Here is a 13909-nt window from a genome sequence, read left to right on the forward strand (position 1 = left end):
ATAATTAAATGTCCTTTATCTCCTTCATGTGCTTGTATTACGTATAAAAGAAATAGATTGTAATGCTCCTTTTTCCATGTTTATGTACAGTTGTTACTACAAAATAGTTGTTTGAAAGATTACCATGCTGTGAACATGGAGAATGCTCTATTAGCATCACCTCGGAGAAACTGAATGGTTGTGAATGTGCAATCAAATGAGGGAAGAGGGGTGTCCCAACATCATCTTCCGTTTCTCTTTCATCCTGAAAATGATATATGCATTTTTAAAGTGTTGTGCTCATGTACATTCTGTACTTCATCCTGATTTTAAGCAACTCTTAACATATTCCACCAGTGGATGAGGAATATGTTAACAAGACGGTAGTTTATATTCTATTGTGTATCAGCTCCACGTTGTGCCAAATTGGAATTATTTCTGACATTGAGAAGAGCGGTCATAACTGTTAGCTTTTCCTATCAATAAGATTTATGTTATCTTGTAAAAGTACCAACTGATGGAATTACAGATTCTGTTTTGACTTAAATTGCAGATTGATTTGGTGGTTACCAGTGTGTGACTTGTGATACTTAATTGAATTGACGCTTGCTTTCCACTGAAAGGCTCATTGAGACATTCTTTTGTAGGCGTTTCAAGTATCTTACCTTATTTGAAAGCACTGATTTGTAATGGGAAATAAAAATAGAGCAGATTGTTGACTTTGCTTGCTAAGAGTTAAACAGACACATCAGAAGCCCTGGGCGGTAGCTTGGCGGAAGCTACATAGCTGATACACAGGCTGAGACTGTAACCTGGAGTTGTGCACTCACAGTGGCAGTGTGCATGTGGGCAAACACTGCTGTGGTTTGAGGAACAGGATAGAGGAGATGCTGCCCAAACTCCTAAAGGGGTTTGGTTTTTTTTTACTTGTATTATTTCATATAGTTTTCAGCTCTTACAATGATGAGGAGTTAAGTCAGTTGTAACTCAGTGATTGATCTTTCTGCTCTGTACAAAATCCAAAACATTCATTCTCCAGGGAGATGTTACATTGTCCTTCTAGTTTTGACTTGCCACTGTTGAGGTCATGAGTGAGCTGAGCCATCCTTGGGTGCTACCTATAGTAGTACTGCAAAGCAGCCACAGAATCGGTTTCATATTTTAAAACTGAAGTATTTGCTTCAAGCTGTTCAACTAATGTAATATGCAACCATCACTTTATAAGGAATTAGAAAGATCTTTTTGCAGTTTAAGACAGAGATTTTAGTAATTTCTACCTTATAGGCAAATCCTGTGTCTTTGCATAACCCCCCTGTCACATTGCAGGAGAGGATCACTCAGAGATTTGCCAGCTGCTTTCTGTCACCAACTTCTGCTGGGAAGCAGGTAAACTGGCTGTTGGTGCTTGCCTAAGAACTGTCTTAAGCAGTCTCTGGATGGCAGCTGCAGTTCCAGCCTTTAATCCAGCTCACTGGTCTGCAGTGGCTGCCTGGGTAGTGGGTGTGTGCCCCAAGAACAACTAGCAGCCCTCTTAGCTCAGGGAAACCCTGCTGAGACCCAGCAGCTGCCGACAGGACCTGCAGTGCCCATAGCACTTCCCTCAGGCTGCTGTGAAGATGTCAGTGCTCACAGAAAGGCCCTGCCCAGCTCTGGAAGGGCTTCACTGCATTGCAGCTGATTACTGGTTGTGGGCAGGGTTCCTTCAGGCCTGCCCTGTCCCACCTGCAGCTGCATCCTGATAACACTGCTCTGCTCCCTGCATTTTGTCGGCCCTGTCTTTTTAGTTACCAGTGTGGGTTACCAATGAAAATATCAATATTTTATCCCTCTAATTATGAAAAGCTTTCTTCACTTCTTTTTAATAACTGTGCAGTTGTAAGGTTCCATATTAGTATTGGTGCGTTTTGTCAGTCCTCTGGGCATAATCTTGATTAGTTTTTGGGCCGCTTTCTCATACAATTATCACCGTAGAAAATAATCTCTTAGGCAATTCTAATTTGGAAGACAGCGTAAAAATACCTTCCAGCTTTTCGATGTATGGATTTCATCTTCCGGCACACCGGCATCCTTGTTTGTAGCAGCCTTAAAAGTAGTCTGAGAATCAAAGCTGTGACCTTATCCCAGTGCCTCAGAAACCTTTACGGTGGCTGTGTGTGTATGCAGCCAACCATGTGTAAGAAATGAGAAATGAGACCTAAAGCTTTACGGGGTCAGAGACTGAATTGTTGTTTCCCACCTATAGTTCCTGTACTGCAGTTCTGAATAACGTATTATGTCTGTACCTTACAGTATATACTTTGTTGATTCGCTTTTGGTCACAAGTTTTATATTTTTATGCTATTGTGTCAACTGATGGTAGCTTCAAAAAAGAAATTAGCCTTCTAATACATCTTTTCATTAGAATGAACAACAAAAAAAGTCATCTCTTATCCCAGGTATTGTTAGGAGTTCTGACAAATCCTTAGGGACTTGTGAGGAACTGAGTTTTTACCTTTTCAAAAGCTGTGGTGGGCTGATAAGCTGAGCTGCTGGGGGATAGCTTCACCCCAACACTTCATTATCATTTTTGCAATGGTGAAAGCCATCTACCCTTTTCTCCACACTTTATTCAGGCAGAGCAAAGGACAAGATAATCCCCTTAGCCTGTTAAATGCTCCATTCCATCTGGTAGGTGATAATTGCATTGTAAGGGGATTAGCACAGTGGGATATGCTTATAGTGTAATGAAAGCTTCACTACAAGTGTGAAAGTCAGCTGGATATGTTCGAGCACTTTGGGACTTTACATTTGTGTTTTATGGCATAGCACAAAAAAAGAGCAAGTTTCATCTGGAAAAGACATGCAGTACCTTTATGTGCCTTTATATACCTGTAACAGATTGTTAATTTGCAGTAGACCTTGGTGGTCTGTATAACTGATGTTTTGTTCAGGTGAACATTTTGGCCATTTCTGTGCTTGTAGCCATAGCGTGTGCACCCTACGCGTCCCACTTAGACTCAGAAGTGCTGTGACTTTGAAATTGTGGAGGTAGGTTGTTCATAGCGTGGGAGCACCTGTGTTACCAAACGCTGCTTAGAAATCTTTGTCTGTAAAGGTGAAATGTGAATAAGCCACAGTATAAGGAATACCAGCATAAATTTGTGTCAGTGAGGATAAGGGGGTTTTGCAGCCGACCAGAAAAAGTGTTTTGAAATTTGGTCAGTGTCATTTTATGCCCAAGGTAGCATAAAAGGACGCTTTGCTTTTCTTTTAAAGTCTGATGCTTAGCTAATGCTGTCAGCAGTGATGACAGTAAGTCTTCAGGCTCAGAGCATTTCATAAGCTGCAATTTCCCTTCCTTATCTTCAGGATGTTACAGATCCACCTGAAGCTGTGCCGCAGCTCAGCTTTGATTGCCCCCTATTCATTGCCCCCTCTCCAGTCTTCTGTTCCATACAAGGAACTGGGCCCGGAGTGTGCCATTCAGCTGGTTTGAACATTAACCTGTTGATTAGCCTGCTCTGTGCGGGCACGCTGTTTTGTAGCCAGACGGACTAGAAATTTGACAGCAGTGTGTGTTTTTACATAAATAAAATAAGTCAGGTGCATAAATATGCACTACGTATGCGGTAGATCGTGTAGTGACATTGTATGACCTTACTGTGGGAGGAAATTTGTTCATGAATTAGGGTTCTGTGAACAGCTGCATGGTTGCTCTTTCTTCAGTTTCAAGTTCCTGACTTAGCAGCTGTGCGTGTGTGCATGAGTGCCTCAGGGGGAGTTAAAGGCAGAATAAAACCTTGTGTTTTTCAATGGATGCCTGCAATAACTTTGCCAGTCTTGATGTCATAATTGAGTGTGGTTAAGCTCAACCTGCTCTTACTTCATCATGGGTCTCAGTGTGCAGGGTCAAGTAGAAAGTTGTTTTGTTTTGGGATGGGACACTTCCCACCCTAGTGCCTTCTGGAGTAAGTATTTCTGTCACTGAAAATCCTGGATGGATGAATCATTACACTGGCAATATCTACACAAGATTTACAGAGGAATTTTCGGCTTTCTAGAATAACTTTTTTAACAGTCCATGCATACATGTAATTTAAAAGTATAACACTGAAACGTGTAGCAAGCTCAATCTTACTTATCGTTTCTTTTCTTTAGGTGACAAACAGCATGTTTGGTGCTTCAAGGAAGAAGTTTGTAGAGGGGGTTGATGGTGACTACCATGATGAAAACATGTACTACAGCCAATCATCGATGTTCCCACATCGGTCAGAAAAAGATGTAAGTTGAATAAGCTTGTTTTCCCCCTTTTAATAGTGAGGTATTTTCAAGCATGTTAAATGTATGTAAGGAAAGGCTTCATCAAGCTTTAAGCTGTGTATTACTATTTTCAATGGCAATTGTTTTTAGTTTTAGTGTTTATGCCCAAAAAGCTTCAATGATAGCCTTGACTAGGCTTTATTTTTTCATCTTTGAAAACTGTATTTGTAATTTAAACTAGATCATTATTACATCTAGTAGTTACTTGCTGTCTGTATTGTTTTTGCTGTGTTTTTGCATTTTTCATCCTCAGTGGTCATTTTTGACAGTGCCTTGCGCGGCTTGTTGATCTGCTTAAGTAGTAGTCTTAGTTAGGAATCACTCCCTTTTGTAATAGAAGAAAGTTACAAAATCAGCTATTCTTAAATATTTTTCCCGTTGTAATGCATATAGCTGTTTAATACCAAAGTAGTGTTACATGCTTTGACCTGTGTAAACATAAACACTTTCTATAGGCTGTTAGTTAAATTTAATCAGAATTCTCAAGGATAGGTGGAAATAGTTTTATTGTCATGGCTTCTTAAGCAAAACCATAAAATGCTTGAACAATTCGTTCCACCTTGTTTAATTAAAGATGTTTTGAGGAGCTTGATGAGAAAGTTCGGGTGAGCTAGCAAATGATTAGAACATTTTACAATGGAAAAAAAATAGACTACTCTTTTCTGTGTATGTCCATTACATGTGTGTACCACAGATGCACACAGGCACAGTAGAATATGTATAACATTGAACATGCTTTCTTGTCTATGAATAACTAGAGTAGAGGTGCAGGGAGCACTCCCAGACAACACTGCTATTACTGGTTCTCAGTTAGTAAATTCCCTGTACTAGATTTGATACATTTAGGGAGAAGTCATTTAGGATGTGGTCAGAAAGGTAAAGCGAGACGCTGTGCTGCACAATCTACAGTGAAAGCTGATGCTTGATGCGTTGTTGATATAGAGTGTTTTAGTTGCCTACTCTTTCTGTAGGCAATGTTGCAGAAGTGGATCTTAGAATGGGACTTCAAGAGAAGGAAGGTGGGTGTTCCAGTCACTAGGAATGAGGAATGAGAAATCCTGAAAGCTTATGGGAGAAGTGGACAGAATGGGGAATAGAAGCTGCTGTTGTTGGCAGAGAAGAGTGATGTCAAACCAACAGGAGATGGAAGAGTCATTTTTGCAAAAGCTTCTTAAAGTTTTGTTTCTTAATACTTTTTAAGGGATCTTTTTATTATTATTTTTTTAATGTAGCTTTATTATTGACCATTACAACTTCCTGAGTCTATGCTTATAAAATCTTAAACTATTACGTGCTTTTTTAAAAGTTGATAAAAATAAATACATAGTGGTGATATTGATACTGTCTGGTGCACCGTCGCTTATGTATAGCTAAATGTATATTGTATATATTATGTGTTGTTTTGTTGTTTTATTTGGCTCACAACAAATGAGAACATCTGCAGAGATGGTTGTCTTGGTTTTCTTGTTGCCGTCCCACCAATTTTGCAGCTTTGGAAAATATTTTCCAATAAAAAATAACTGGATTTAAATACTTTTTGAACTGAAATTCAACAAAAGATGGTGTTCTCTTTACGAGGACACAGTAAATTTCTTGACCGCGTTTGTGTTTGGATAACGCTTAGCACTGACAGACAAAAAGAAGTTTGCTCAGAATTTCCAGTGAGTAAGCTAATGAGGAGCTGTGTTTCAGGCTTTGGATGCAGCGCTGTGAACACCTGTGGGGGAAAAACTTCCAGCATTCTTGACCCTGAAATGTATTTTAGTCTTTCTTACTTGACACTTATATGGAAATATGGTACGCAAACGTGGAGAAAAATCAAGGTAGAGGATCTCTGGGGGAAAATGAGGCTACAGTCACTTATATAACTGGCAATCGAAAGACTAATGTCTAGTGCACACGATCTCTTTGTAACTGCGGTCCTTATTGAGAAAAACAAAATTGTATAATTTTTTTTTTTATATACAATAGACTTGTCTGTGCATCATGTAATTTTTTGCAATGTTAATCATTCTGTGTTTTTTCATTTTCAGTTTCTTATGTCTTTACTCAGAGTAGGTAAAGCTTTGTTTAATGGGTGGTGGGTTTTAACTACAAGTCTTTAGGAAAACCAAGTTCTTTTTTTCCCTCCAACGTACCATCTATGCATATGAACCTCTGATCAGTCACATGCTTCACTTATCCTGCAAAGTTCTTCAAGTTATTGCAAGCATAATACTTTGCATAGAGTTTGGAGCCTTTGCTTTACTTTTCATAAGCCAGAAACCCTCCTGTGAAGAGGCATCATCTTCAGGTCAGATACAGTGATGTCACAAACACAGTCTTACTGGGTTGAGGGTTTTTACAGGAGTTCTTCATAGTTTAACACCTAAGTTAGAGATGTGATTTTTTTTTTTATCATATTGTGTTAAGAAATAGTTTTTCATTTACTAGGGTTGAAAAAGCATCTAGAAGCTATCTGGAAAAGATGGGGGTTGGGGGGGAAGCATTGTATGCCTTATGCCTTTTCATAAGCAATTCTTATAGCACTTACTTTCTATAGCAAGTTACTATAACTTGTGACTTGTTTCTTTGGCTGATTTTGTATTATTTATTTATTTATTTATTTATTTTACCTGAAGGTAAAGTGAACTGAGTAGAGGCTCTTGAAGTGATATCTTAAGACTTGAAGACTTTTGACAAGTGAGAACAAGTAGTAGCAAAGAATTTAGGAGATATTTTTATTTCAGAGCCTCGTTTTAGCTGAAAGCAAAAAAGCTTTCTCATAACTTGCCTTTTTTCACTGGGGGATATATATCCAGACACTTAGGATTTGCATGCTATTTGAAATGAAGAATTTGCATTTACTTATCCACACAGTTACATATAGACCAATCTGCTTGTTGCCTGGGTCTGTTTTTGGGGGGAGGCACAAAGCAGTCGTTGTTTTGATTTTACTCCAGCAATCTAGTGCTTACTCTTTAAATGGGTGGCTTTGCTGTGAGTCATCACAACCTTGCTGTGATAAGTAGGGAAGTGGAACACAGTATATCCATGAATGCTCTTTCTATGAATTCTGCTGCACTTAGTGTGTGATAACCAGCCTTGCTGAATTATTTGTGTTGGACTGGTTGAAAATATAACGGTTGTTAAAAAATAGTTCTAATTTTGGCTTAAAGCAAATGTGTTTCTGTAACTTGAATTGGCAGCAAGACACGTGCTGTGATCACAAAATAATTGCAGATCTTATTTGTGGCCAGTGTCGCAAACCTAATTGATCTGCATCTCCACTCAACAAGATCACTTTAAGGATAGGGGTCCATCTGTTTTTGCTTTGGTAGAGTGATAGAAATTTGTGAGTCAAGGACTTCATTCTACTTTTGAAGCTAATTTCTTCAAATGAAGCAAAATAATGGCAATAAATTTCAGATCACTTCAGTTTGAACTTTCTGTAAGGAAAAAAAACAAAAAAACAAAGCAAGTGACATACACTTACCTACTAAAACTTGTGGTAGACTTTTCTTCAACTAGTTTGTCCTATCATCTCTGAAGCCATTTTATCACCCGCCTCTTCCTGTGGTAAGGAGTTCCAAAACAGATGTATGTTTCTTTTTTAAAGTGTCATGTTTTGCTGTCGGCTGCAGGCATGAATTTGGTTGTACACAGCTGTGCCTTTTAATGAAGATCTGCCCAATTTATGACAGAAGTTCTTTGGCAGTACTTGGGGTTTTTTTTTGGCATACTTGCTCAACAGATGATAAAGGGTTTGAGTGATTGGCACTTCCAATGGGTTAGTTTAGTGGGCTTCCACCCCTTTCTTAAAAACAAACAAAAAAACTTTAATATTAGTCTTAACTGATTCTGGACTTTTCTCATTTGAGACCTGAAGCTCGTACGCAGTCCAGTTCTTTCAAAATGTGACTTCTTGTGAAATCAAATATATTTTAAATAACTTGAACAAATAACATCAAACCTGCAGATTAGGTTTGGCTCATTGCAGGTCTTAATCTGGCTACATGACAATACCTTTCCTAAAGAAAGAAGCTCTCAGATTTGGATACTGAATACAGTGAAATGGGTTATTGATTCTGGGAGGCCACTTTCCAGAGGACTCTTCCCTCCTTATGTGGCAGAAGCACGTCCACAGTGGATTAAATTCAGGTGAATTTTTCTCATGAGATAGTTGCGGACTTGGCTGCATAAGGGAAGATGTTGGCATCTTTGTCTTCTAGTGAACAGGATGATATGTTACAAAGGAGCAGTCAAAAGCATTTTATCAAAGCCTTTTCCTGCAAACTTCCATTAAAGTAATTTGGAAAAATAATAATAATTTTATATATATATATATATATATAATAGTTGGGAGTAGAATCCTTCTAGGTTTGGGAAACAAACTGTGGAAGGGAATCACTCTTCTGGAGGCAGCTTTGCTTTACAATTGCTGAACACTATTGCATTGTTCCAGCTTGGCTGTGGACTTTCTTACACTATTCTTTATGGTTCTAAGGAAAACTACAATGTCTTGTTTCCCAAGGCATTTTGCTTGCCATTTGCCTTAGTCATTGAAAGAGAATCTTTTGGGTTAGTTGGTCATCATTTAGCTTCAGATGCTGCACTTAAAGTTGTTGAAGCATTTAAGAATTCCCATGTATTCCCATCCTATAGTATCAGAAAGAGCAGCAGAAGCACTGGAGATAATCCTGACTGGTCTAATAGAGCTAACATATTAAGATAAGTTCCATAATATGAATAGCTTTGTTTTGTTAAGGGGAAAAAATGAAAGCTTATTTAGGATAAAATAATTAAATATCTTTTATTTTAAATGGAAAGCAAGTATTACTGTATGCATTAAAAGTATATGTGTGACCATACTTGAGGATTTGACTGAATAGTGGGTTTGTTTGTTGTGTTTGCTTTGTGAAATATATTCCTTGAAGTGTAAGATGCAAAAGAATGTAGTTGTATTTTACCTTCCCAGAGGGTGACTGAACACAAGAGTTAGAAAAACAGGTTTTCATATTCTGTCAGACAGTTTGCGAGGAGAATGTATCTGAACTAGTTTAATTAGTTATTGCACATCACTTATCACTGAAATTACATTTGTGGTTGATGATTGTAGTATTTAATTGCAAATGCTGCTCAGTTTCTGTGTGTTTTTTTACAGGAGAAAAGGTTGACTGTGATAAGTGTTTCAGCACTTGGTCTAAAAGCTATATTTAATCGTATCTTCATGTAAATCAGCGATACAGGATGGGTCTTGCGTGCCAGCATTAATATATGAAGCGGTTCTGTGAGTCAGATTAACCCCATGATAAAATCCTCTGCCTTCTGTGGAAGGGAAAAGTTGTTATCTCTTACACAGCAATTCAGTTTACCGAACAGACTATATTGTAATATTAGTGTTTTACATACTTGGTCTGTGGGTGGTTTTTTTGGTTTTGCTTTCAGTATATGAGTGGATATTCGGTTTGAGCAAAATATTTGCTTTGTTGTTCTATATCATATCTTATGACATTTCTTTTCATGGCTTTCAACAAGTTTTTAGTAATCATTTGGCACATTAACGTGCTGCAACGTCAAATTTTATTAATTGTCCTCCAATTTGGGGATTTATATAAATTTTGTTGTAATGCGAGTTTTATGAATGCCATATTAAAAACCAGTTTGTAATTTGACTGTTAATAATACAGCATACTGAACTGTCCAGGGTATAGGAAGTCATGTCTATCAGTTAGTTATTCGTTGGCTTGGGGTTTTTGTGCACGTTGCTATAACACTTTCTCCTTTTGAGGCTGGAGGTCAGCTGTTTTGTTGTTAAATAGTGCAGCACAGATGGCAGTTACCAGAAATAAAGTAGTGCAAATATGAAATGATGCTGATGCTTGCAACTGTGAGAAAGCCATCATTTATCAAGCCAGATATTACTCACACACTTATTTGCTTATTCTAACATCTTATGCTTTTAGGAACTGGATTTCTGGAGTCAGATTGAGGCCTGCTTGCTTTGTGTTAAAGAAAGTGACTTTAGGCTGTAACTACATGGCATGGTGGCCTTTGCAGGAGGGTTGTTTTTCCCCATGCCAAGGTGCTGCTACATCAGGAGGCTGTGGCCTGGATTCACCTGCTGGAAAATGCAGCAACTGTTTTGCAGCACTGCCAAATTCAAGGAATTTTTTCTCAGGATTGTTCATATTTCTGGATCAACTTGCTGCAGGAAATCCATTAATACGTAGTGAAAGTAGTCATGATAAAATTTGCCTCATCGCAGTGAGTGGTAAATAGTCTGATAGTATATTATTGACTTACTGATTGTTTTTATGTGGACCAGTCCAAAGAAATTCATCTATCTGCTGGAGTAATCAGCTGATTCAAGTTAAAAAACAGAATCTTACATGGTCAGAAGGCACTGTGACCATCTGAAACTTGTGAGCAAAGTGTTGTTCTCATTTGAGTTGATCACCTCAGTCTGTCATTGTGCTTGTGCTTCAGAGCACTACTGCAGTAAAATGCAGTCCTGGTATTGCACAAGGGATTGGTTGTTGCATTATCTCATGGCCCTGTGGGAGATGCAAGCCTTAGGCTCCCTCAATCACCTAACAACATGTAGAGGAAAACCACCTGAAATAAGTTGCATAGTTAGATCATGCTGTGTTGGAAGAGAGAAATGCCATGTTTTGGCACAACTGGGTTTTGTAGCTATTGACCACCAGGAAATTGATTAAACTGAAATACTCCAACTTGGAGAATGGCGTTCTGTATGTGCTCAGCAGAACTGCACACCCTTTAAGTGTGATCCAAGAGAATTGCTGTGTTTTGTGTATCACAGAATCATAGAATTACCCAGGTTGGAAAAGACCTTGAAGATCATCAAGTCCAACCGCAGCCTAACCAGTACCTTAACTCTAAAAACCCTATACTAAATCATATCCCTGAGTACCACATCCAAACGGCTCTCTTATCATGTGGCTGATAATCCAGCCGGGTGAAATAAATGATGCTGGGAGAACTGTTAGTAGCATTCGCTTTGAATCTTTATCTTTGGTAGACAGAGTTCAAGGACACTTAATAGTGGCTCAGAGGTTTGGTGTGTAAAAAAGGATTTGGGAGCAAACGTTCAAATTTTGGCTAGTTTATTCTTTTGTTGCTGTAAGTAATATGAAAGCAATAGAAAAAGTAGGCATGATTGTAAATGGTTCCTAACAACTGAAAAACGTGTTTCCTGTGATGTATTACAATGTCAGAACTATTCTGGATGTATATATTTGACATATTACACACAAATGAGACAGAATAAGAGAGAAATCCATGCAAGATACTCCTTTGTGAGATTTAAGAAGTACTTCATCTGATCAGCCTGGAACAGATCCCCTGAATATACATTTTCTTTTTGAGTCTTGTTATCTCTCATGTCCACCTTAAAATGAGTTGTTTGACATGCCATTGTTAATACTTGGCCTTTATTCTGGCCTTTCATAAGGGTTTCCTCTGTAAGTCCTTCTGAGTTTTACTTTTCCTATAAGAGCAAATGGAACAATGCGTGCAACCTACTTTGAGTTGAAGAGATGCTCCTGGAGTGCAGCAAATATTTTCCACTCACAATAGTGCAGCCAAACCAGGGGGTCAGGTGCTCTAGGCCAGGCTAACTCAAGTCAGAAATGCACACCATGTACATGTTAGACCTTAAGGACCAATGCTTTTTTGTTTACAGACGTATGTCTCTTTGGCCACGTCACTTGCTGATGCAACTGCTTATTTAAAGTGTTCTTTTGTTTGCAGCCAGTCCTCCAGTAAGAAGGGAGAACGTGGATCTGGTTTGGAATCTATTTTAGCTATAAGTTTTTTTTCTGTAGGAGGTTTTTGTCTTGGTAGTTCAGCTCTCTCATGTATGCATGTGTGCGTGTTTATTGATGTTGTTGCTTTCTACCAAACATACAAATAGTGTGAGCATATACAAGTTTGAGGTAATGTTTCTGATACATTTTCTGACAGTAGTTATTTTCCACCATACTTTTCCCTCTCATGCCTTGTGTATGTAATTAAAAAGTCATACATACTTGATGTAAGTTATATACATCAAAACTGCTCTTGATATTTAGCGTCTACCCTGCAAGTTTTATTCCTCTTTCCTGCCATCTGCATTTGCCTCCTCCAGAGCAGACAATTAGCTGGACACTTCTGCTGTGAGCAGGATGGGTCAGGTCAGCTAGCTATTCCTTTTTGCTCCAAGGCTAAACCAGCCAGACCTGATGTTGACAAACATCAGTCTGATTCTTTAAAAACATTCAGTGATGGATACTGGCAGAAGGAAGCTGTGGAATCCAGTGCTTAACTGGACTTAAGATTGCTAAGATTTTTTTTATTACTATTATTTTTTTTTTTAATATCTTTTCTTGATAGCCTCCAGTTTGTCACATTTCACGTATGGTGTCTGGAAGTGGACATGAGAGATTTTAATGGAAGTAATTGATAATGCGTTATCTCTAAAGTGGGCATGATGAAGGAGGAAACTTTACTTCATCTGATATTTGTACACCTTAGCTGTTCATATGGTGCCTTACAGGCATGATACTTGCTTTTTAGGGGTTACTGTGTTATAATTTCAGTATTTGAATCTTGCCTGTTGTGTAAATCTGTTTCTATAACAGCAGCTGCAACCTAAGCACTCATTTCCCACTGTTTGCTTTTACAACTGACAATATGAAACTTTGAACTTGCTGTTACTGAATTAAACAGAAGATCTGTGCACATGATGCTTGTTTTGCAGAGAGAAAAACCCTGCATCTGTTTTAAATTGAGTATTCTTCCTTCTGTAAAGATGGCTCTGTTAGATGTAAGAGTAGGAGAACTGAAAGCTTCTGCATCTTCTTCCTCTATGCTACTTTTCTTTTGTAAGTTAAAGAAAGTCTGGTTTTCTACATGCAGATTTGGATGTGTTGACATGGAATGTACTTTTATTACTGTGCAGATATTTTAGGGAGCTTCTAAAACTTGATGGTTGAAAAAAAGGATGGGGATTTTTAGTCTCTCTTATGGCAGAATAATATATTATTGCAGACTTCCAGAGCAAGCTACCACCAGATCTCTTTGTCTATAATAACCTTCTATTCTTTTTTCAAATTTTAGATGCTGGCATCACCATCAACATCAGGTCAGCTGTCTCAGTTTGGGGCAAGCTTATACGGGCAACAAAGTAAGGATTACTTTTATTGATTCTATTAGATGTTCTAGTTTCATGCTCTTTGGATAGGCAACGTATTGGGTTTGGGTTTTTTGGTGATTGTAAAGAAGGCTCTGTCCTGTCCAATGTGTGACTTCATTTATCTTGGAAGATATGGTTTTTGCATTGTCTGTCATCCATTTCTGCAGTGTTTGGTATACAAGGTGTCACATATTGACACCGTATAGCCATTAAGTATCCAAATACAGTCATCTTATAAAGAACGTCTGGGACTGAATTAATTGAAGAAAAGCTAAGTAAGGTGAGCTGGGTCAAACCAAACCTCCTTCAGAAAAACATCTAAGGGCTAGAAGGAAATTGTACTTCATGGCTTATAGGAGCGGATTAAATCTTGCCCATATGCTTGGCAACTCATATTTGGCAAAGAAGTATGCCAGGAAGATTGTTTCCTGCCTGTCCACTGTTTGTTTTGTT

At 38.3% G+C, this 13909-nt stretch overlaps 1 protein-coding gene across 1 annotated transcript in view; it reads left to right on the forward strand.

Moving 5' to 3' along the window:
• CNOT2 (CCR4-NOT transcription complex subunit 2) overlaps positions 1-13909 on the forward strand; it is an 84620-nt gene that overhangs the window by 43351 nt on the left and 27360 nt on the right. The window contains exons 2-3 of the mRNA XM_015855998.2: positions 4117-4239; positions 13381-13447. Of these exons, the coding sequence (XP_015711484.2) occupies positions 4117-4239; positions 13381-13447 (190 nt within the window). The remainder of the gene's footprint in view (positions 1-4116; positions 4240-13380; positions 13448-13909) is intronic.

The sequence above is a fragment of the Coturnix japonica genome, chromosome 1, assembly GCF_001577835.2.
Source record: "Coturnix japonica isolate 7356 chromosome 1, Coturnix japonica 2.1, whole genome shotgun sequence".
NCBI classification, from domain to species: Eukaryota; Metazoa; Chordata; class Aves; order Galliformes; family Phasianidae; genus Coturnix; species Coturnix japonica.